The sequence below is a fragment of the Neopsephotus bourkii genome, unplaced genomic scaffold (genome assembly GCF_033783945.1).
Source record: "Neopsephotus bourkii isolate Nb327-2 ecotype Australia unplaced genomic scaffold, CSIRO-AGI_Nbou_v1 NB_1652, whole genome shotgun sequence".
Lineage (NCBI taxonomy): Eukaryota > Metazoa > Chordata > Aves > Psittaciformes > Psittacidae > Neopsephotus > Neopsephotus bourkii.
This window is the reverse complement of record NW_026902126.1, coordinates 493548-517333: the sequence shown is the minus strand read 5'-3', so window position 1 is coordinate 517333 and position 23786 is coordinate 493548. Positions and strand designations below refer to the sequence as shown.

The window sequence follows — 23786 nt, the reverse complement described above, 5'->3', positions numbered from 1 at the left end:
TTAAGGCCACTATAAAGGGAATCAAACTCCCAACTTGGTTGCGTTGTCAGTGGTTCGCATGCAGGGAGAGCATCAATGTGATGCAAGGCAGGGGGAGAGGAGCTGCTCCTGCATCCCAGGGGTCTGGGACGGATGGGGAGCATCGGGCTGGCCCCACAAACACACAGGAAGGCAGAATAGCAACAAGAACTCTCCTTTAATAGCTGGATTGACCTGAGGATTTGTTCTGACCGAGGTAGGCAGCCCCGGGGCTCGATTCCCACTGCCGGGATGGGGCTCCCTGCCTCTCCTGGAAAACCTCCAGCCGTTTGTCAAGGGAAGAGTTAAAAACAGGGCAGATGCTCCCTACAAACCCATTCTCCCACCTCCACACCGAGGGATGGGGACGGGAGCGCCCCGGCCCTGCCCTCGCTGCCCCATTCGTGCATTAGAAAAATATATCTTATTTAAATCCTCCTTTTTTCTTCATGAATTTTTCTCCTCTCTTGGAATATGGACTGGGGGTGGCTCTGGGATTTCCGCCTGTGCGTGGATTTCTATCAAGATCAAGAGTTAAAAGCCAATCGTTCAATACCTAACTCTAGAAAAGGCTGTGTACAATATATGGCTTTTGCACCTACATCCAAAGGGGACTTGCAGGCTGGAAGGAGACAGGGGCAAAGCCAGGGCAGGGATGGGCTGGGAGGGTGGCATAGGGAGGGGACATGGCTGGGGACCACATGCAGCACTGCACAAAGCCAGCCTGGCACACGGCATCTTCCCGATGCCCATGGGGATCCTTTGGTTTCTCCTGCTCGGCAGCAGGGACCCGTTTTGGGATGGGGTTTGGCTGGAGGGACACCTAAAAGCCCATCCCCAGGATGTGCAGGGTTTGAAGCAGCTGAGCTGCAGCACAGACCCCACTTGGAGCCCCCAAAACTGCTTCTGGCTTGTGAGCTTCTGAAATGAGGACTTGTGGTCCCATAAGCTCTTCTGTCCAGGGCCAATGTCTCCCTCTTGAGCATCACCCACATGCATAGGGGTGGCTGCCACCCCACAAGCGGAGGGTCACGGGCTCCCTCTGGACACTGGGGCTGGAGCAGCAGCACTGTCTGGAACACCAACCTCATCCCAGGGATTCCCATCCCCAGGGTGCCCATGGAGCCAAGGGACTGTGCAGGTAGGACACAGCCACCTCCCCAGCACAGCCTTCCCCATTTCCATAACCTCTGATCAGATCCACGGAGCATCACCCACATGGTACCAACCCCCTGGTCTCTCCTTCCAATGGGATCCATGCAGGGATGAGCTGCATCCTTCCAGGGCTGGCCAATGAGTGAGAGGAGTTTGGGGATGCCCACTGCCATAGGATGCATCAGGCACTGCCCGAGCAATGCAGCATCCCCACCAGCCAGCCCAAGGGGACAAATCACCCTTTGCATTGCCAAGGAGGGCTGCAGCAGGAGTGGGAAGGAGTGGGAACGCCGCAGCAAGGAAAGCACCCGCATCCCCTTGGGTCCACATCGGCGTCGGCCAAGCAAGCTCAGCGATGGTTTGTGACCATTTGTCGCTCATGCAGGGAGTTGATCGACAGCTAATAGCAGCAAATGGAGCATTAAAAGAGAAGCCACCCACTGGGTGGAATAGGCAGAGGCCAGTAAGACCGAGCCTTTCCTTGCCACGCAGGGTCAGGTCCCCCCGCCGCTGTCAGCATCATCTGGGATAGTAATCATCGGGGACCCCCGAGAGGTTGCGGAGCTTCAGAGCCGTGTCCACCGTCCGGATGTAGCCACTGATCACCTTCCTCATCTCGGGGGTGTAAGGGTCGTACTCCAGCTTCCTCAAGCCGGAGCGCTTGAAGTTGCCATCCTTCTGCCCCTCGACGCAGAGCAGCCGGTCCTCGCAGGCAGCGATGCCCAGGAGCCCCACCATCCGCTGCAGCTGCACAAACAGGTCCCGCTTCAGGTCCTCGAAGTGCACCACCAGCACCTTCTTGCCATAACGCAGCCAGTCCAGCGTGTGGGTTGCCCACCACGGTGCGTAATTAGCCACGAACTCCGGCCATTCTGGAAGGACAGGGTTAAAAGCAATGGGGTGTCCCCATGGCCTCCCGCAGCCCAGGGCTGAGCCCTTCCAGTTATCCTCCTCACTGATCGACCCTCCCATAGCAATTGGGTGGTAAAAGGGATAACGAAACATCAATAATAAACCACAACTCTCCATGGAAGCGCCGCTCGCATCTATCTCGTGGTTCATAAAAGCTCTGCGTATCTGCCTCTTCCTCTTGTCCTCCCCACACAAGTGATGCCTGATTAATAGCCTGACTGTACCTAACTCCCCGCAGAATCATTAAACACAGTATCTGTTTCATTAAACACACACAGGACAATTCACCTTGTGTAATCATAGCACATAAAACTTTGCTTTGGAACCGCTCCAGCAACAGCGTAAAGTTAATGTCACGGAACCAAACAGGGCTTCACGGTGCCTGTGGGCTCCACATGGGGCTGGGAATGGGGCGGGGGGGAAGGAAAATCCCCCAGCACCAGCAGCTGTGAGTGAGGATGAGGAGAGGACAAGGATTTGTCCCTAAATTCATCCCCAGTTAGCTCCTGGGAGAAGGAAATGGTGTGGAGGTTGGGGTTTCAGGGAGCAAGGGGCTGTCTGCAGGGCAGGATGGGGACAGCAGCCCCATGCCCCATCTCCATTACCTACATTTAATCTCTTTTTGCCCTCTGGATGATGCGTTTAACATCTCACCTGACACTAATTGCAAACCTGACACAAAGGAACTGCCCCCACTGAGTGTTCACTTCCCACACTGGCAGGAGGGCAGGATGGGTGCTGATGGTCCCCAAGGGACACCCAGTTCCATGTTCAGGGTCCTCCAGGGGATGAGCCCCACATAAAGTCAGTGAAATGGGGGTCTTTCTTTGACACCTTCTTGATACCAAACCGCAGCTCTCAGCATCCCTCCCAGCTTGATAAAACCCTCAAGCGATGGAAAAGCTTCATCTTCCTGGGCAAGCTGTTCCAATGGCGAATTAACCTGACAATTAACCCATCAGCTAATTACACTGTACAGCCTCTGGAAAGAATCCGGTCATGTATTTTGATGTGTATCCAAATTGGATCATGCAGGGTGAAGGGAAGGGGCCCCTCTGTCTGGCCCACGCCTTCCCTCAGGGGTATGAGGCACGGAGCAGGCATGGGGGGGATTGGAAGCTCAGGAAGTTCCCAGGATGCTGGGGCTCCAGTGAGGGATCCTCCTGATTCCCCCTTTGCAATTTGCAGTTGTGCTTTGGGATGCAGCAGATGGGGATAAAGTCCAGCTAAAAGCTCATGATCAACCACAACAGGGGCAATGCCAATCCAGGGACCTGCCATGGGATAAAACCCACTAAGGAAGCAGTGGGACATGTCCCTTCCCTGGTTTTAAGGGATAGGATGATGGGCAGAGTGGAATTGGGTCGTCTCCGGCGCTGCAAGCGCATGCCGATAACGAAATCCAGGCACATAACAGCAACAACAGCAAAAGCTCCCCTTAAATAAACTCGGAATTAAGGGTAGCAGATGTTCAATCAAGCTAAATATTTTAACTCTTTCCAATGAAGCCAATTCCACAACAGCAATTTGTAAATTGCTGTAATTAACAAGCCTCCATCGTACGCCTGTGTATGGGAAAGGTAGCGCCTCTGGAGCAGCTGGTACACAGAGATAACACCCCGACACCCCCTTGTCCATAGGGATGGGCTGGTCATGGAGCCTGTTCTGCTTCTAACCTGCCCAGCCAAGGGGTGGCCTTGAAGAGCTGCTTCAAAGAAGGGGCAGTTTGGGTCCTTGGGCTCCTGCCCATCAATTCCCTCCCCATTGGCACCAGGATGCTGTCACAGACTCATGTCCCTGGGCATTGCCTCCTCCTTGCTGCTGCTCTTGTGGCCTAACACAGCACTGACCAGCCAAGCATCTCCAATTCCCCATCCCATCCTATCACACCTCAGCCGTGCCAGGTGATGCTGAGGTGGTGCTACAAGATGGACCTGGGGCCACCAACATAAGAAGGATGTGGAGCTGCTGAAGGGAGTCCAGAGGAGGCCATGGGGATGCTGCGAGGGCTGGAGTAGCTCTGCTCTGGAGCCAGGCTGAGAGAGCTGGGCTGGTTCAGCCTGGAGAAGAGAAGGCTCCTGAAGGGGAGACCTTAGAGCAGCTCCAGTGCCTAAAGGGGCTGCAGGAAACCTGGAGAGGGGCTTGGGACAAGGGCCTGTAGGGACAGGACGAGGGGAATGGCTTGAACCTGCCAGAGGGGAGACTGAGATGAGCTCTTAGGCAGAAGCTCTTCCCTGTGAGGGTGCTGAGGTGCTGGAATGGGTTGCCCAAAGCTTTAAGTTCCCTTCAACCCAAACCAGTCTGCGATTCTATGGTCCTACAACAGGGACACCCCAAAAAGGTTCCCATGGGAGCCAAGCCCTACCTTTGCCCTTCCAGTGGGCATGGGCAGCGAAGCCGATGTGCCCCCCATATTTGCGGTTGAACTCGGCCATCAGCGCCTTGTAGGGGTTTCGGATGAGCAGGATGGCCGAGTCGAAGGATTCGATCTCCTTCTGCCCACTCTCATGGGTTTTGATGCAGATCGTCCTCCCGCTTCGCCAGTGGTCCCTCTCGCCCTTGAACCCTGCCAGGACAGAGCGAGTGAGACGTGGCCAGTGCTGATGTGGATGAAAACCAGGGAAAGGGAACAGGGAAAGGGAATGATGGAGGAATTCCAGGCTGTAAAATACAGACGGATAAAAGCAGGTGGGGCTTCAGGTAGAATTTGCATCCCTCTCCCAGACAGAGTATAGAGGGAAAGGGGGAAAACCCTCATGCTCATGGGGCTGCAGATGAGCACAGGGCTGTGGTGATGCCATGGGGAGGTCCACAGAGGGGACCGCATCCCCTGTATCAGGGCTGAGCTCAGCATCATTCCCATTCCCTTTATACTCCTGGCAAAGCATAACCTCCCAGGCTAGCCGGGAATGGTGTGCTGACAGAGCCAAGGGGGAGATAAGCTGGAAGTGGCTGTATTACAGCAACTAGAGATGTGTTGCCTATGGTGTTAGACCAACAGGGCTTTGGGGATATCCTGGGTACAGACCCCACCAGCTACGGGGGCATCTCAGGTACAGATCCCAGCCAAGGAGGATTTCCTCTTAGAGCTGCAAAAGGAGAATGAAAAGCAGAAGAAACCTTCAATGTCTACAGTAAAACTATTGTGAATGGCTATAAAATGGGAAACTGGTGTTTTCCCTCCCCCTTGCAGTATGGTGGGTTATTAGGAGGAGCCAATTTCTGCCTTGAAAAGCTTCATGCCTGCCTTGAGCTTTGTTTTCAGCTTTAAACTCATTCTTTATGCTTGGTCCCATCACCCTTTTCTTGGGGTAAAAACCATAAGAATTGCCTCATTTGCCTGGATCAGGGTCACCCCAGTCCCTCTTCTAGAAAATTCCAACCCCCACAGTGGGTTACAAACCACCAGCATCATGAAGAAACCCCAAACCGGCCCCTGCCAAGGTTAGTGGGCATCACAGGGAGGTTATGGACAATGCACACATGATGTCAGGCCCCTCTGATACCCTTTGAACCAGGACACACAGAGCCCAAACCATCCCATGGAGCAGCATCAGTGGTACCCGGCTCCAGGTGGACCCAAGGGATGGCACCAGGATCTTCTCCCAGCGGAGGTGGGACCGGTGCACCCCCGGCAGCAACATCCCCCTCACCTTTGTTGTAGAGAGAGCCATCGAAGTAGTAGCTGCCGGTGTAGAAGCCGGTGGCCAGCTCGATGAGGTGCCGTGCCCAAGTGTTGCCGGCGCCAGGGAAGCTGGCCAGGGCCACCAACTGCTTGGCACGGGTCGGGAGAAACCTCCTGTCCATGCAACGGTTGTCTGCAGTGGGGACAGGCACGTCAGGGGTGGATAAACATCATGGGTAAGCAATGTGCTTATCCCACAGAGATATCCCACTTCCTTATGGTTCCTGCCTCCTGGGAAGATGCTGGGGTAGGATGGGAGCAGGTGGAAGCTATAGGGAAAGGCACCCTGCCTAAAGCATGTGGGGCACTCCTGAAGACCCCAAAAAGCCTTAAGCACCCCAAAAAGTCCTAAAGAAGAGAGCAGGAGGTGCTCTGCCATTACCAGCTGCTTGCAGGGAAGAGTGAGTAACACGGGTGCGTTTGCCAAGCAATATTCCTGCTTTTTATATCAACGAATGCACAAGTGTTTCCAGCACAGCCTCGGATGCCAAAGCAGGGATTGTGTTGAGACTGAGATGCTCTGAAGCAAAACCACCTGAATTTGGGTCCTCACTGGCTCCTTTCCTCTCCCAGCAACAGGTTTCCCCTTGCTCTGTGCTTCCCTGTTCCTACTGGTCCCACTGCCTGCAGGGTAGTACCCATTCTACACAGCTATGTATTCCTATCCATAGAAGCCCATTCCACACAGCTTCCCAAGGCCTTTCAGCCTGGTCATGGCTTTTTTCCCCCCATGTTGTTCCATGGAGCTTGTCCCCTTTGTCCAGCAAAGCCCCAGTGGGCTCAGCACCGGCTGCAGGCTCCGGCATGCTGGGTACCACCAGCGACAAGGAGGGACAAGCACCGGCAAGGAGGGATGCTGCCGGAGGCAGATGGCAAAGTGCGGTACCCTGCAGCTGAGTCAGGCAGTAATTAAAGCTGTTTGTTCAGGGGAGGATTGATTTCCCAGGAAATTAAAAGAAATGCTAATTCTTAATGAAAGCCAAACGGATGCCGCAAGCTCACGCTCGCTTTCTGTCGGCATTCCCGGGAAAGGGGATGGGAAACCGGTGCCGGTCCCCACGCCGGAGTGATCCCTGCAGGGCGGGTGAGCCCGGCATCACCTCACCTTGCACTTGGGTCTGGTACACGAGGAGGTACTCGGAGGTGCCGCAGCTCTCGAACTCCTCCCCAGCGCATCTCTGGGCGCAGAGCTGCTCGTCCTCGCGCTCGTGCAGTGTGAAGAGCGTGGTGGGGAAGCCGCAGCGGCACAAGGTCCCGGCCAGTGCTGACAGTGGGTATTCCTGCAGGGATGGGCAGAGGGAGGGCAGCCAGAAGCATCCTCATCCCCTGCAGCACACCCTTCCTCTGCCCCTATCTGCGCTGCCCCAGAGCGCGGGGTGGTTTGCTGCATCCCTTGAACTGGTTGCTGCATCTTTTGAACTGGTTGCTGCATCCCTTGAACTGGTTGCTGGATCCTTTGAACTGGTTGCCGTGTCTTTCAAGCTCATTGCAGCATCCTTCAAGATGATTGCAGCACAAGCAGCTCATTGCAGACCCCCAAAAACACCTGAGCCCCAGCTTCCCCAAGGCACTGGTGCTCCCAGCAGAATGGAGGCACCTCATCTACGAGTTTCCCACTCACACTGAGGTTACTAAGAGCCATCAGACAGCCCCATGGAAGCCTCATTGATGTTTCCAAGCCCATTTGGCAGCTGGCAAGTGATTTACCACTGGCAATGCCAGGTTAATTTAGGGGCTCTGGTTATTTACACCTCTCTGTGCTGAGCTCTCCCAGCAGTGATGGGAAAGTGGAGCCAGTGATGGAGCAGTCACTTGTGTTTAACCGCTGTGATGGTTTATTCCATCAATAGGCAAAAATTCCATCAAAGAGGCAGCAAAGGGAGGACACGAACATCCTTCACCTGATAATTTAGCTAATTCTAGTTAATAAACACTCCAGCAATAACCACTGGCAGCCTTTCCCCTCCCTGCTTATGGCATCACACTGCAGGAGCAAAGCGCGCTGCAGCATCCCTGGACCAGAGCAGGACCCCGTGATGCTCCTGACTGCTGAGGGGCAGAGCCATGGGGAGCAGGCAGGGCAGGCAGCGGGTGCTGCCCCTGCAGGGACCTTCAGTCCAGTCCCTCCCCATGGCAGGGACACAGACCAGCAATCTGATCCGCTGTAATCAGCATACACATAATTATGGCACTAAATCAGATTACAGTTCACCCACTGTGGCCCTTCCGGATGACAATTTAGATGATTAAGCTTTTGACCTGCACTCCTGGTACCTTCTCAGTGCAGAAGTCCACGCACTTGTCCACTGACATGTTCAGCATGAGCTGGCTGACGGGCAGGGCGATGGAGACGTTGTCTGGCTGGCGGAAGCACCCCCGAAATATCGCACTGCCATCTGCAAGGGAGAAGGACCACAGCACCACTGAGAGCGATGCTGGTCCAGCCACAAGGCTGCACCACAAAAGCGATGCTGCTGCCACCCTGTGCGCCCCAGTGTCCCCATCCCCATCCTCTCAATCATCCTGCACATCCCCTCCATCAGCACAGCGCTGCTTCCCTCCAGTTCTCATCACCCTCTGGCTGTGACTCAACACTTGCTAACAAGCTCGCCTGGCTGCTTACAGTGCAAAACCAGAGAGAAAGCCCCGGCAGCAAAGTCGGGTTTATTCATTCTTCCCTATTTTTATCACCTCGGTGATCCCAGGCTGCAGGAGGGATGGAGCCAACAGGGTCTGGCCTCATCCACCTGGCACTGGTGCCCTGAGGGTTCCCATCCTGAATCCTCACCCATCACTGCATTTACCCAGGCATCCTCAGCCCCTCTGCTCTACTACTTCACTGCATGCCTGGTGGTGGGAGCTCTGAACTCCTTCCCATTGCTTGGGAGTGAGGGAAGAAAAGCAGCAAACGTGGGTAATTATAATGCTGCCTAATTGGGAGCCAAATGAGTGCTACTGATGGGGAGCACCCTCAGCTCCCTCCGGCACTCCCACGCATCCTTCATCCCACAGCCAGCTCTGCCGGCAGCACCCACTGAACACAGTGATGGTCCATCCGGGAAGTGGTCTCCATCCAAAGTCCCCCCAGACGCCCTGAAAACCACCTTCAAACCACATCTCTCCAGCCACAACCTGGCTCCCACAGCACAGACCCCAGGGCTGTGCAGGGAGCTGCATCCATGGCTCCAACTTACATCTCCGGGCAGACTCCTGGGCCAGCTCCAGGCGATAGATGGAGAGGCGATTGACCCCACCGCACGTGTTGCTCCTCTCCCCCTTGCATTCCATGTTGCACTCGGACTCACTGGTGTTGGACGCCTGGATCTTGTGCCCGCAGTAGCACTCAGCACCGAATTCCAGCCCTGCATAGAGGTATCCCCTGGGAAGAGGGAGATGAGGGGTGCTCAGCGCATCCCCAGGCAACCCCCTGGAGCCATGGGGTCTTGCAGGAGCATCCCTGCTGCAGCAGGCTCACACTTTGATCTGGAAACAGCATTGAATCCCAAGGATGCTTTGTTGGACTAGATGATCATTTCTGGTCCATTCCTACTGGAAATATTCTTTTCTATCCTATTCTATCCCATCCTATTCTAATCCCATCCTATTCTGTTCTGTCCTATCCTATTCTGCTGGCACAGACCATGGTAAGCTCACATCCTGCATCTAACACTGGGGAAAGGAGAAAGCTCCTGCAGCAAGGAATCTGTGTGTCTACCCAAGTGCTCATGGACTCCCTGTGCCAGCAGGGGAGGTTGTGTTGGTGGGGGCCATCGCTTTGGTGGATGGAAGTGCTCAAGGATGCCCCAGCACCACACCGGAGCCCTTACAGTGCCCTGCTCATGTGGGGGGGGATCGATGGAGACGTGGTGCCTGTCCTACCGCTCGGCACAGTTGTCCTGGCAACGGAAGACTGTCATCTTCTTGTAGTCGAAGAAGGACATGCCGCGCAGCGTTCGCCGGCGAGTGTTGTCCACGTAGCAGCCAATGTATCTTGCTGGGGACAGAGGAGAGGAGAAGGGGGTAAGAGCCAGCCAGGAATGAGCCCCCTAATCCCCACCCTCCTCTTCTGATTCTTCCCTAATAGGGATGCACAGCTTGGTTTGCTTTAGAAACACGAGCTCTGGGTACAACAGGCCCCTCTAAAGGCAGAGACACCCACTATGGACAGAAAGGATGCTGTGGATCTGCGCCAGTGCTTCTCCTCTCTGTCCATCTTCCTTCCCACCAGCTTCGACACTGAGCAAAGTGGCTCCAAAAAGAGGTAAGTTACAGGGTAAAATAACTCACCCCCTCCACTCTGCCATGCCAGCAACACAGGATGGAGAAGTACATACAGATGGGGTAGGAGCAGAGATGAGGGCTGCCCTGCTCTGCTCAAGAGTGAAGCAATGGCTCTAGGCAAGCACGGAGACTACCCCGTGCCTCTCCTTCCATCTCCATGTCTCCATCACACACCAAATCGTAACAGTAGAGCATCTCCCCATGTGTCCCTTCAATACCAAACCACACTATGGGGTAAAACCTCTCACCTCCTGCTGGCATTTTGCATCTGGGGGGGGTCCCTGAACCAACTCCATGTGTACACCCCATCGATGGTGTGCCCCACACACACTCCCCACCACCAGCACTGCAAACCACCACCCCTAAGCCAGCCTGGGGGCAGGGGGAGGAGGAGGCTTGAGAGGAACTTGAAGCACCACAGTCACAGCTCATTGCTCTCAATTACTCTCAGCATAACGTGGCATTTCCGCCGCGCTGAGCAGGTTTGTGCAGGTCAGCTCATCTCGGCCCTGACAGATCCAACCACTGCGGGATCACTCCAGTTATTTGCACAGGGCTGGTGACTGATGCGCATTACCTTCAGCCCACTGCTCTTGACATATGCGTGCTGCGACGTATTGGGAAGGCAACTGGAATAATTAGGGAGATGGGAGGACAGAAGTGAAGGAGGAGTGAGGAGGGGGAGCTGCTGGGTTGGGTTAGGCACAGCTTGCAGCAGGGTGCTGAGCAGTGAGAGGAGATATCCAGTAAAGGACCAGAGATGGATGTGGCAGAGAGGAAGCGATGCTGGGCATTGCCAGGGGATGGTTCTTGCTCCCCAGGGTTCACCATCCAAAATGACCCCTGATCGGAGGCAGGAGATGCACCTTTGCATGGGGATGTAGAGGAGCTGAAGCCATTCCCTGGCAGATAGGGCTGCCCTTGACTGTGCCTTAGCCTGACCCTGGGCCTCCACCAGTGCAGCCAGGAGGAGGAGGAGGATGAGGAGGGAGGCACATCACCCTGTGAAGCCAGAGCCGCCCATCACACTAAAGCAGAGCTGAGTTTAGAAGCAGTATTCCCTGTGGAATTGATTTCACGTGGCAAAGCCTCCACAGCCGCCCTGTTAATCCGGCCCCTGCTTAATTACCACCATCATTAAAACCTGCCTGCTCCTGCATGACTGCCCAGGGAAGCAGGGGGCACTTCGGAGGGGAGCAGGGCTCAGCACCCATCCCTGAGGCCCTGCCAGCCCCATGGGCACGGCGGGTACATGGAGCTCGAGGGAATTCCTTAGGGAATTCCTCTGCACCATCTGCCTGGGAGCTGACGAGATGCTCACATGGTGGCACCGCATCCCCTGCAGCTGCCAGCTCTGCGCTGGCTCCCATCACCCGCTGCCCACACTGAGCCTTCCCAGCAGGATTCAGCAGGGACAAAGATGATGTTCCCAGACAAACTATGAGCCAGTGATGCCCGAGCCCAGCAGCCCTTCCCCATCCCTTACAGCTCGCACTGTGGCTGGGCATACAGAGGCGGTGGTGCCGGTGGTTAATCATGGTGGACACGTCACATATGGCTGGGGATAGGAGCACTGCTTGGGGTTCTCATGGTGACTGACAGCTCGGGCTCATGAACCAGCTGGTGAGGAGTCACTAAACATCAATTTGTATTAATGGAGCAAAGCAGCCTCAGAAATGCTCCCAGGGACACCTCTGCATGGGGGCACAGCGGGAAACCCTCTTTCATCTCGTTTTAGCATGAGAAAGTCCCTTAAGCACCACAAACCAGTCTTCCTCCTGCTTCCAAGCCCGGACCATGCATCTTGCCTAGGGGGAACATCAGCACTGACCTGTCATGGGGCTGGTGGTTGAGGATGAGCCCCCGGTGCCCTGGGACCAAGCCTGGCTCAGCACAGTGACCCCCATGGAACCCCCAATTTGCCACAGGATTGGGGGGCTCCTCCTTCTCCCTGAGCCATACACCCCCTGCTCCATCAAGGGTCCAGGGAACTGCAGCTCCCGGACTGGGATGCTCAGGGAATTGCCTGTGCCAAGCCTCATGGGGAAGCTCCAGAGCAATGGACACCAGGGTTCCCCAGGAGACAGCATCCTCCCACCAGACACTTCACCCCCCCTCAGGCTCAGGAGAGGGGAATGAGCAGAGACAGGCAATGAAGAGCCTGGCAGCATCCCAACACCTTTCCATCAGCTCCTGCTCCCAGTTCCTTCCTGAGCCAGCACAGAGGGGATGCAGGGTGCGTCTGGGTGAGGTTTGCTGGCACTGGGTGCTTGTGGGTACCAGTGAGGGAGGTGATGAATACCCACTGGGATGTAGAAGCCCTGATGGGCAGCTCCGAGCCACCCGAATTCTGCTGCCTTCAGGATAAATAAATGTCACCTTAGAAATCAATGAGAACTCCCACGTTTGCTCATCCTTGCTCATTAATAACAGCCCTGCTCCAGCATCAAGGCAGGGATCTCCTGGCTTGAAAAGCCAAAGCCCAGCCCTGCCTGCACATCGCTGCCCACAAAGCAACCGCAGCCAGTCCCTGCCTGACCACCCCACAAAGCAAAGAGGCCCCAGATCTAGGGTTAGCGGTCACTGGGGCCAACTGAATTCAACCGCAGTTTGGCCTATGGCACTGCGAAAGGATGGAATGAAGACAGGGTCTTCCCAACTGGCACCCCCAAAAGTGCCTGTCCCAGCAACGTGCACCTCAGAGCTTGATCATAGGATCATAGAATAGGGTTGGAAAGAACCTTAAGATCACCCAGTTACAACCCCCCTGTCATGGGCAGGGACACAAGTGGGAAAGAAAAGTGAAGGTGGATTACTGGCATTTGGGAAAGGAGGAAGGAGGGGAAGGAGACAGAAAAAGATCTTCCTGGGAGCATCCTCTGGACCAGTGGTCTCCAAAGTGGGGTGCTGCACCCCAGGGGATGTGCAGGGCAGTCCATGGGATGCGGGAAGAAAATCTCAGTGCTCGAGTAGCACGTGCATATAGTGCATAAGTAATACAAACACATTTATGGGGGTACCTGCTCAGAAATTCATTCCTAGGGGTGCAGAACCAAACCAACTGGAGACCACGGCCCCAGTGCATGAGGCTTTCCCTGGGAGAGGCCAGGAGGGACCAGGCACCTCAAGACCAGGTTGGATGGAGCCTGCTCTAGTGGAAAGCGTCCCTGCCCATGGCAGGGGTTGGGACTGGATGAGCTTTAAGGTCCCTTCCAACCCAAACCATTCCATGGCTCTATGACCGTGAGCCCCTCACAGCGCATCCCCAGCCCGTACCTCTGTCCTCCTCCTTCTCGCGGCCGCTCCTGCTCCTGATGGCACGGCTCCGGGCACTGCTGTAGTCTCCACCTTTGCTCCTCTCCACCGGCTCCTTGGAGGTGCTTTTGAACCAGGGGCCGTGCCTCCGTCCCCGCTCCGGCACCGTCGCCGCCGCCTTGAAGCCGCGGCTGAGCTGCATCACCCCCAGGTAGGGCAGCCCTGGCCCCTCGCCGGTCCCAGTGCCGCGCTGGTTCCCTGTCACCGTGGACTCCCCGGCAAAGCCTGAATGCAGGAAAACCAAGCTCCCGGCTGCCAAATAGAGAGCCAGCAGCGTGAAGAACCGCACGGGCTTCCGCCGAAAGTACCGCTGGAGTTTTACCAGGAACTTGGCCATAGCGTCTTCATCCCTCCCGTGGGGAGCTGCTCTCCGGCCACAGGGATGCTCCAAAGGAGGGGTTTGACCCTCCTTGGGTTGGGGTTGGCTCCTTGGTTGCCCCGAAAGCGTTGGTTGCAGGGTGAGTTATTGCCCAGCCCTACACGGGCTGGGGAAGGCAGTGAGGGTGGATTTCCCGTCCCCTCTTGCAGCGCACAGAGGGGTTGGTTCTTCAGCGTTGTCCTAGGTTTATTCTCCTCCAGGCAAAGCCCCCCGGCTGTGCCCCTGGGCCGTGGCTGATGGAGGGATCATGTTAAGGGAATGGAGGGTTTGAAGGCGGTTTGAAAGCCGATCAGCTGCCGCAGCTCCTCGCCCGCTCGCCGTTCCGCTCTGCAGCACCGGCTCCAGCGAGCATCTCCCTAATGGAAACGGCACCGGCGCCCTTTGAGACGAAGAATGGAAAGTCCCTGGACGCGTCTCGGGGCCTGAGAGGCTGACTGGGACCCTTTGTCTGAGGACGCCCCATTCATTTCACGCCCAGGGCAAGAAACCTCCACCTGCAAGGCAAAGGGAAAGGCACGCTTAGGAAAGCGCCGCAGGATCGCAGTGCCCATCCCTCCATGGGGTGAGGAAGGGCCTGTAGGGACAGGACAATGGGAACGGCTTTAACCTGCCAGAGGGGAGACTGAGCTGAGCTCTTAGGCAGAAGCTCTTCCCTGTGAGGGTGCTGAGGCGCTGGCACAGGGTGCCCAGAGAAGCTGTGGCTGCCCCATCCCTGGCAGTGCTCAAGGCCAGGTTGGATACAGGGGCTTGGAGCAAGCTGCTCCAGTGGAAGGGGTCCCTGGATGAGCTGGATGGGCTTTAAGGTCCCTTCGAACCCAAACCAGGCTGGGATTCTGTGATGTGCACACACACATAGGGCTGGAGACCCCACAGAAGCACATTGTCCCCATGCCATCCCCAGCATGGCTCTCCCATGGACCAGGATTTCTCCCTCAGGTGGATTCTTCTCCTCCAAAGCCTCCAGCTATTGAGGACACCACCACCCCAGGTTACATGGTGGGGTTGGCTTCACAGTGGGAGATGCCACTCTGGCACCTCAGTGGGGACAGGGCCAGCCCCGTGCCTGGGATGTGCTGCCTGTCACGGACTCATCTTATTTTAGGAAAGGAGAGGAAAATAAATGGGAAGACAAAGTGCCATTCGTTTAATGGCCTCCATGTTCCTGCCATCTGTCTTCAGTTGATTAAATAAAAAATATTGGTGGAACATATGGCATGAATTATACATAAATATTTTAATCTGAGCTCCCGCAGCGGGTATCCAAGCACCTCTGGCTCCGCCAGGTGAGCTCCTGTGGAGCTGAAGACAGGCTGCATGGAGCACATCACTGTGGGGTAACAACCCCTTGGGCTGAGTAAAGGCTGAGTAAGCTCAGAGCAGCAGCCGAGCCAGGAGACCGGTTGCTATTCAGGCTCTTGCATCTACAAGCACCTCTATGGGTGCAGGTCCAGCCCCCTCTGCTATGGGTGAACATCCCCCAGCCCCAGGATCCCATGGAGCTGTTGGTGTTTGGCTGCTCTCCCATGCTCCTTGGCCAGCAGCCAGTGGGGAATGGGATGCTCCGTGGGAACTTAGAGCTTCCCATCCTGTTCTATGCTTCAACCTACCCTTCCTGGGACTTTATATGGGCAATGGATATAGAGTGGTTTGGGATGTAAATGGGGTATCCCCAGGGCTGTCCCTGGTCCCCAGCATCCCTGCTGTCACCCACCCTCCTCCCTGCCTGGGCTTGGTCCTGCCACACTGTGGCAAGGAAACACAGCATATAAAGAAGGGGCTTAAATTACTATCATTAAGCCATCTGGAGCTCATCCTTCTCCATCATGAACTGCGGAGTCGCAGGTCAATTACTGCACATTTGCATATATTCCATTAATGCTTCTGCTAATTGTCTGGAGGAGATAATGCGCTCTGCTTACAGCTCCCTCGCTGGCTATGGCTTCCAAACAGCAAACAGAGCCAGCACCAACACTCCCCAAACAGGCAGAGGCTTGGGATATTGGGAGGCTAATTGAGGGGGGGCTCACTCTGCTGATGGCCATCCAGGGATGGGGAATGCCAGCAGCGCCCCACAACGCTGCTCTGTGCACCCCACCAGCCCCATCCCTCAGGACGGATCCATCGCCCCTTGGTGCAGCAGCTTTGGGGTGGAAGGAGCAGCAGGGCAGATGCTGCTGGTCCCCATCCTCACCCCATCCTGCTCCCCCCCTCTGATGAGGCTCTGCCTCCCGCAGCTCCCCATGCCTGCAGCACGGCAGGAGACAGCAGTGACACACTTTAACGAAGCTAATGGTGACATTAATCAGCCTGAGCAGTGATTAATAATGGTGACATTAAATCACGGTGCAGTGGGCAGCATGGTAAGACCGGGCTTTCATGGGCTGCTGCAGGAGGCCGCGTACAAAGGCTGCTGTAGGAAAACCACTGCAGGCAGGAGCCACATCCACTGCCTTTTGCTGGGACAGCCAGGGCATGGAGGGGATTTATTCCCCAGCCCTCACCTGGTTACTACCCACTTACCCAGTCATTCCAGGCTGTCAGCTGGGCTCTGCTCCAGGCATCCCTCCCTGCTCCCCTGGAACCCTTTGGCACCCAGAGCCAAAGCAGGGCAGAGCCAAGCACGGGGCTTTCCCAGGCACTTCACACCAATACAAGCAGGCAGCGGGTCCAGCTGGGACTGGGGAATAGGGAGGGCTGATCCTCATCTACCTCCATGGCCACGCTCCTGCCAAGAGCCGAAGCATCCCAAAAGCAGGATGCTGAGCATCCTTCAGCACCCCACCTCCCTCTGCAGAGGCAGCAGTAGTGAGGCAGGTGAGCTCATCAGCCCTCTGCAATTACTTGCCCTGCAGGCCATAGAAATCCTCATTAATGTAAGGTTTTTCTCCCTCCCCAGTGCATGGGGAGGTGGGCAGAGGTCCCAAGGGGACTCCACGAGCATCTCTGTGACCGCTTGTGACCAGGCTGAACGAAGCACAGATAAATTATACATCTGGGTCTTGTCTCCAAATTGCTCTGCAATTATTGAGCACCAAGGTTCAGCTGCCTTCAAGCACCACCTCACATCTGACCACGGCAAAACACACTGAAGGGCTCACGTGGCTCCCCCAGCACAGGAGAACAATCAGCCCATTAAAAACAGCAAATTAACGAACACAAGAGTTCCATTAGAAGGAGAAGGCGACGGAACTATCTGATTTCATCACATCATTAGCATTCCTTATCGGAGGGACAAGGAAAGAATAGGGCTTTAAAATACACAGGGATGAGATGGAGTCTAATGACCACAAGCTCAGGGGCCCCTGCTCCACCGTGCTCGCACTAACCTAGGTCCCACATGGCAGCCCCAGCATGGGGGGTGAATGGCCCTATACCCTGCTGAGCACCTTTGGGTGACCTGGAAATGCAGCAGCGTGCAGGACCCAGTGCATGGCATGCAATATCCAGTGTACTGTGTGCTCCTTAGACCAGCTGTCACTCAAAGCCGCCCACTTTGGTGCGGGGACCACAGAAAGCCCCATGTCCTTCCATCTCACCCTTGGTACTGCAGGGTGGCTGCTGCCATTGCAAAGCAGCTCCTGCGCCAACCAGTGACACCAGTATGCACACCCAGGGACACTGGGCAGCCTTGGTGCTAGCATATCTTGACCCTTCAGCTTCCATCCTACTGCAGCGGGAGCTTGCCACTGCTGCCTGAGCAGAAGATGGGCAATTTGAGCTCCCAGCTAAGGCTGCCATCATCTTCTTCAGCCCCATGCAAATGGATTTTCACCCTTTCTCATTCCTTAAAACTGAAGCAGCAAATGAGCTGCATCGGGCCGAGTTTAAATACTGCTGGGAACAAAGCTGAGCTAAACTGGGACACTGAGAATCGAGGTTTCCATCGCAGCAGGGAATGTCTGGACCATCTGATGCGCCTCCCCTCGAGCACCCAGCACACATGGACCAGGGCGAGCCCTGCATGCTGAGCAGTCCGTCTGCCTTTCAGTGGAAGCAAAGCTGATTTATTCAGCCACTCCCTGACTTCATTTTGCTGAGAAACGTGTTTGAACACACCCTGTGCTGAGGAAAGTTTGGGGTGTGCTCAAAACCAGCTGACTCGGCAGCTTTTGGGTGCTGCAGCAAGCAGTGGCTGCTCCATCCCTGCCCAGGCCCCCCCTGAGGAGCTTTTAAATCCTTTCCATAGGCCAAACCACCAAGATATGCAAAGGAATAGAAGCTCTTATTTGGCATTTATTGGCCTGATTTGTAAACCCAGAGCAGGACCTGCCCATCTGCTGATGGGCTGTTGTGCAGGATTTCCAAGCGCGCTGCAGGGTTTGTAAATCTTCCTCCTTGCTGGGGATCGATGGAAGGGTTTAGGCTGGGATTAAGTGCCTGGATTTCACATTTATGGGCAAAAAAGTGATTTTTAAATATTCTGGAGAAGATGTATTGACAGTCCAGGGCGAGGGGAAGGCACAACCTGAAGCCCAGTTTAGGCACAAGGCTCTGAGCTCAGGAAGTATCACAGATCCTTTCGTCCAGAGGGACCAGTCTGCCTAGGATTAATTCATTAGCATCGTTAAAAGGCCTCGCTATCCACAGGAACAGGGCCATGCTAATTGCACAGCCTCCCTGGAGGATGAGAACCCATCCGAGGGCGTGCACCAGCCCTGTTCTGGTGCTGCGTTATTTATAACTCAGCAAAGTGCTGGATCCTGCCCCAGGTTACTCCAATGACCAACCACTGCCTGCAGCAAAGCCCAGGGCCTGCACCGTGTCCCATAAGGGCTGTTTCATTTCACCAAGCCGATTTAAGCAACTTTAACCCCATTTTTTGATATGGCATTTGCTGTTGAGCTACCTGAGGTTGCAGATTCCCATAAACACCCCAGACCCCCTCTCAAGGGATGCTGAGAGCTGCCCAAGAGATGCTGGTCCTCACCCAGGTGATGCTGATACCCAACCAAGGGATTCTGATCCCCACAGCCACCTATAGCACAGCGGTAGGGATCTGCTATAAGGCAGATGAGGGGGTTCCCAAAACAAATCCAAGCTAGGGTGCAGCATGGATCATCCAGCCCTTGAAAGCAAAGAACTGCATTGCCTTCAGGCCACTGGTTTCCAGGTAATCCCACCTCTGCAGCACACAGAAGCCCGCAGGGCTCTGCTGGCGCTTCCCCATGTATTTTGCTTTACAATGGCCCAAGTAGAGCCAAAGAGGAGGCTTTTTTGCTTCATGCTCTGCTCCTCCACATGCAATTACATCAAAGCCCATTCCAGGCTCCTGTAGGATGAATTCCCCTTGCAAGTGTGAAAGCAGCTCATGAAAAACATAATGTTTTAAGCCATGAATCATTTACAAAGCACAATGCTAAAGGCAGGGAAGGAAATAGCTGTGTAGTTGGAAATTTAGGCAGGCAGGGAATAGTGTGGAATGGGTGGGTGATTTAAAGGAGCTGGCACAGCAGAGATGCTGCAGTCAGTGTACCCAGTACTCCCATCCCAGCTACTCAAATGCACCCTGTGTTACAGCATCATCATCATCACCATTATGAGTGATTGACCTGCCACCACCCCAAGCACATGTGTTACCTGACTCTCCACCAGCATTATCCCTGGTTTCCTTTGGCAGGGCCGCGCTGTGCTGGTGGAAGGAGCAGGGAGCTCCCTCGTTTGCTCCCATTGCTAACGGCATTCCAAGATGCAGAGAGTGGGCGCTGAGAACCAGGCAGGATCCCACACTATTTTCACCAATAGAAACAAACGACCAGCACAATCCTCACCCAACACACCGATGCCAGCCCCTGGCATCAGCCTCATCCCCAATCTCAATGCTGAAAAACCTCTATTCCCCCATGACACCCACATTTTTCCTTAGGAGGGCAGAGCAGGAGCTCCATTTGGATGTGTCAGTGGTGACATACGGCAGTATTTGGGAGAAGTCACACCAGGGAGGTCTCAGTGACACTAAGGGATGCTCCCAGGGATGTGCTCCCTCTCTGCCTTCTCCCCATCCTTGCTGTGGCACCTTTTGACACTTAAGCCCTGTGAAAAAGGTGATTTAACTTCATTCAGAGGACGCTGTGTATCTGTAAATGGGCTTAACCTAATGAGTTGTAATACGTATTATGTCCTAGGTATTTTATGCCCAGTCTGCAAAATCCAGTTATGGTTTTCAATAAGACTTAGCGAGCCGAGACACGCACCGGAGGGGATACCAGGCTGCTCCGAGCTGGGCAGGGAGGAGGAGGGCGGGAGGAAGGCAGGGATTTTCCCTAGGGAAGCGCAGCTGGATCCTGGCCAGGCGCTGGCTCAGCAAAGCTGGATGCAGGGGAAATGGAGGTGATGAGACTCAGCTGCCATGTGCCAAAGGGAGGTGAAACATAAATGCACCCCAGCAGCAGCACCTATGTATGTGCTGTGTGCACTCACTGTACATAGAGCAGCATAAACCACGTTAAAGGACCTTGATGGGGTCCACAGCGACCATGGTGGTGTCTCAGCCCCACTGAAACATCTTCCATGGGCCCTAAAGAAGGGTCCAGCACATTCAATCCATGATGAACCCCTCCTGGCTCCCCAGGTGCTAATGTGCCTCTGAAGCCCACATCAGCTCCTGCAGGTCTCAGCCATGGAGGCTTCGCTCAGCTCCTGGTAATCTGGGATCATACAGAGCACCGGGGCAATGAGGAAACCAGGTTCTGCAGCAGCAGACAATGCCTTCTGCAGCCTATTTGAATTAATAGAGTGAGGAAGATTAGTTCTTGCAGCCCTTGATTTACAGCCTCCTTTCCTGGGGGGGCGGATTTCTTTCTTCTCCTGCACATCGCATCCTGCTGCATGAGGGAGATGGAGGCCTGGTTTGGGAAGAGATCTGCCTTTCCCAGGAATACTGCAGGCTCCAGGAAGGGTCGGGGTTACCCTGAACCCAGCCTGGCCTCTAGTGTATTCCTCTGGGTCCCCCCACATTGCCTGGGACCCTGCTTCTCCCCCAGGCCCTGGAGATCTCCATCCCAACAGGGGGATGGATGGACCCTGCAGCTTGGGGACATCTGACTCCTCGCTAAGCAGCACTGAACAGCGCTCATGGCCCACACTTGTCCCCTGTCCCAGGCTGCGCTCCTGGCTCCAGACAAGACCAGCACACTGCAATGGAGGTACCCAAGCACAGAGGTTTATCCCAGAGCAGAGCCAGCTCCTGCATGGCTTGGGGCAACTGAGGACTTGGCAGTCCAAGGGGAATGAGAGGTTTAAAAGAAGCAAGGATTTTTCTGGGATCTGCCAGCCAGCCAGGATTGAGCTGAGGGGGATGCTAAGCCCCAGGAATGCTGCACTCCCCATGGGGCAAAGCTGGGAGAGGGGGATCCTGCCTCAGCCCTGGAAAACATGGGAGCCTTGAGGCCTGCTGAGGGGTGTTCCTGGGGACCCAGCCCTGCATGGGGCTGCGGGAGGACACGGTGATGGGCAGAGGTTTGGTTCCTGCATGGATCAGGGACCCCAAAACCAGGAGCAGATCAGGGCAGGAGTGAGATGCGCTGGACCCAAGTGCCTGCAGCCCAGCTGCGGCAGGTTGGACTCACCTCCTGGGCCATGGAGCTTGGGAAAACCATCCAAGGCTGAGCAAGACCCCATAGGGAATCCGCCCCTGGCTGCGCATTGCTCCCAGCAGCGTGTGTATGAGTGGCACATACACTAAGTGATAACTGCTGATGAACCCCAGTGCAGGGAACCCCTCGTGCTTAACAGTGCCCAACACAAGGATAGCACTTCAAGATGAGCATTTCCCAAGCCCAGAGCAGGGGCAGCCCCTTTTATAAGGGATAACTCAGCACAAGTCCCTGGAAGGATACAGCACTCACAGGGAGGGAATGTGCCGGGGGATCAGGGCCAAGGTTGGTCCTTGCTGCCGGATTGTGATTCCCAGCTCCAGATAGCTGGGAAACTTTATTTAATCCTGCCTCATGGAAAAAAGGGTTTCAAAGGCTGAGCTCAAGGTAACCTTCACACAGCTCCCCACTGCCTCTGCTTCCCTGCACACGCTTATTTAACTTCAGATTAAGAGATTCCACTAAGTTCTCAGCGTGGATACCGAAAGGAAGCAAGCCGTGGAGGTGGTTTTGGAAGGATTACCCCCTCTCCCTACTTCCCTTGCCGAGCTGCTCCTGCACAAAGTCCCGGCAGGAGGAGGAGGAGTGGGAAGAGCAGAGCTCTCTCCTTCCCTCCCCATCTCCCGCTCCCCTCCGAAGCAAAAACCCCTCCGAAACGCGCACAACACCGAACAATCTCTGCCAAGCCGAGATCCATGGACAACTCCCGCACAGCATCCTTAACCCCGGGCTCGCCGGAAAGCCCCCCCCCCCGCATCCCCCCCACCGGGGCCGGTTCCCCCCCTCCATGTGTTGCGCTTTTCACCTTTCCCCCTCTGTTTCCCCTCTCGTTACTCCCCGGTCCTACCTCCCCGCAGCCCAAGTTAGCGGCGGAGCCCCCGGTACCCTCCCGTTATCCCCCCGCCGCCTCCTCCTTACCCGCACCGGCCGCCGCCGCTCCATGCACCGGCCGCCCCCGAGCGCAGCGGGGCTGAGACCGGGGGGGCCGCCGGTCGCTGTCTGCGGCTCGGCCCCCACCGGGCCCCGCTCATACCGGCGGCGGAAGGTGCGGAGGGACCCGGCCCGGCTGCCGCCGCTCCCGGGCGCCGTTACTTAACGGCTCCATCCAGCCCCGATGCGAGTCGGCTCCATCCGCCGGCCTGCGGCGCTGCCGGTGCCGCCGCTTAACCCCCTCCTCTCCTCCCCTCCCTTCCCTCCCTCCCGACTCTCCGCCTTCTTGCCCTTTTTACGCGTGTTTAGGAATGAGGTCGGGGCCGGTAACGGGCTCCCGGCCAGCCCCGGCCCCGCTCAAGGGCAAGGGATGCTGAGGGTGCGGAGGGAGATGTGGTTCCCGCAAGACACTCACACACAGAGCCCCATTGAGCCGCGGGACTCGGGGCCAGGCAGAGGTCTGGGAAAAATAATAAATGAAATAAAATGAAAAGAAATAAAATGAAATTAAATAAAATGACATAAATTGACATAAAATAATAAAATTAAATAAAATAAAAAGAAAACAAAATCCCAGCCTGGTTTGCGTTGGAAGGGACCTTAAACCTCACTCAGCTCCAACCTCTGCCACAGGCAGGGACCCCTTCCACTGGAGCAGCTTGCTCCAAGCCCCTGTGTCCAACCTGGCCTTGAGCACTGCCAGGGATGGGGCAGCCACAGCTTCTCTGGGCACCCTGTGCCAGCGCCTCAGCACCCTCACAGGGAAGAGCTTCTGCCTAAGAGCTCAGCTCAGTCTCCCCTCTGGCAGGTTCAAGCCCTTGTTCTATCACTGTATGCCCTTGCAAAAATTCCTTCTCCAAAATATCTATAATAAATAATAATATATCAAATAATAAAGCAAGATTTAAAAAATAGTAAACCAAAATCAGATAAAAACTAAACCAAACCAAAATAAAATATATATTTGTGTCAGATAAATGGAAAAAAATAATTTGAAAACTTCCCAGTTCTGGGAATAGGAAAAATGATGATTGTGAAGGGATTAATGTGAGGGGATCTCCCTATTCCCACTTCACTGGCAACTTTAAGCATTAGGGGTGGGGATTTAGGCCCCTTGCTTGCCTGGTGCAGGGGGACCCCAGTCAGGAGGCTGTGATACCTTGGGTTCATGCACTCCAGTATCCCAATATCCTGCTGGCAGCTCCGGTTCCTAGAGACAGTGATGGGGAGGCCGGGAGCTTTGGGAAAGCAGCAGCTGAGGGGAGGGATGGATCCTGTTACTGTCTCCCCCGAGGGACAGTGCATCCTCAGCTCGGTCCGTGATGGATGCGAGAGCATCCATGCGTGAGGGAGGCATCGAAACTGCCCTGGGCAGGCACAGGCGGGCGCATGGACCAGGAGGCTTGTTTCCATAGGAAACCAGGCTGGTGAGTGCTGCCTCAGCTCCAGGCTGGGGCTGAGGAGCTGTTTGTACTATTTTTATCCTCCCGGTACTCGGTTCCTTGGCTTTGGCCATGCA

General features: G+C 55.4%; 1 protein-coding gene across 1 annotated transcript; it reads right to left on the bottom strand.

The window, feature by feature from the left end:
* Window positions 1-177: 177 nt before the first annotated feature.
* WSCD2 (WSC domain containing 2) lies at window positions 178-22499 on the bottom strand. Its single transcript, XM_061374678.1, has 9 exons — window positions 22256-22499; window positions 13328-14239; window positions 9650-9764; window positions 8965-9149; window positions 8045-8166; window positions 6876-7050; window positions 5739-5903; window positions 4451-4651; window positions 178-2045 (listed from the first exon to the last, which is right to left on the bottom strand). Exons 2-9 carry the CDS (start codon window positions 13701-13703, stop codon window positions 1693-1695), a joined length of 1692 nt encoding a protein of 563 aa, XP_061230662.1. The 5' UTR covers window positions 13704-14239; window positions 22256-22499; the 3' UTR covers window positions 178-1692.
* Window positions 22500-23786: the final 1287 nt, after the last annotated feature.

Excerpts from the sequence above, each read along its gene's own strand:
- WSCD2 (XM_061374678.1), bottom strand. The coding sequence starts at position 13,703 with ATGGCCAAGTTCCTGGTAAAACTCCAGCGGTACTTTCGGCGGAAGCCC. Across the intron at positions 9,150-9,649 it reads CAGGACAACTGTGCCGAGCG|GGGATACCTCTATGCAGGGC; the intron begins GTAGGACAGGCA and ends CCCTCTTCCCAG. Across the intron at positions 2,046-4,450 it reads TGCCCACTGGAAGGGCAAAG|AATGGCCGGAGTTCGTGGCT; the intron begins GTAGGGCTTGGC and ends CTGTCCTTCCAG.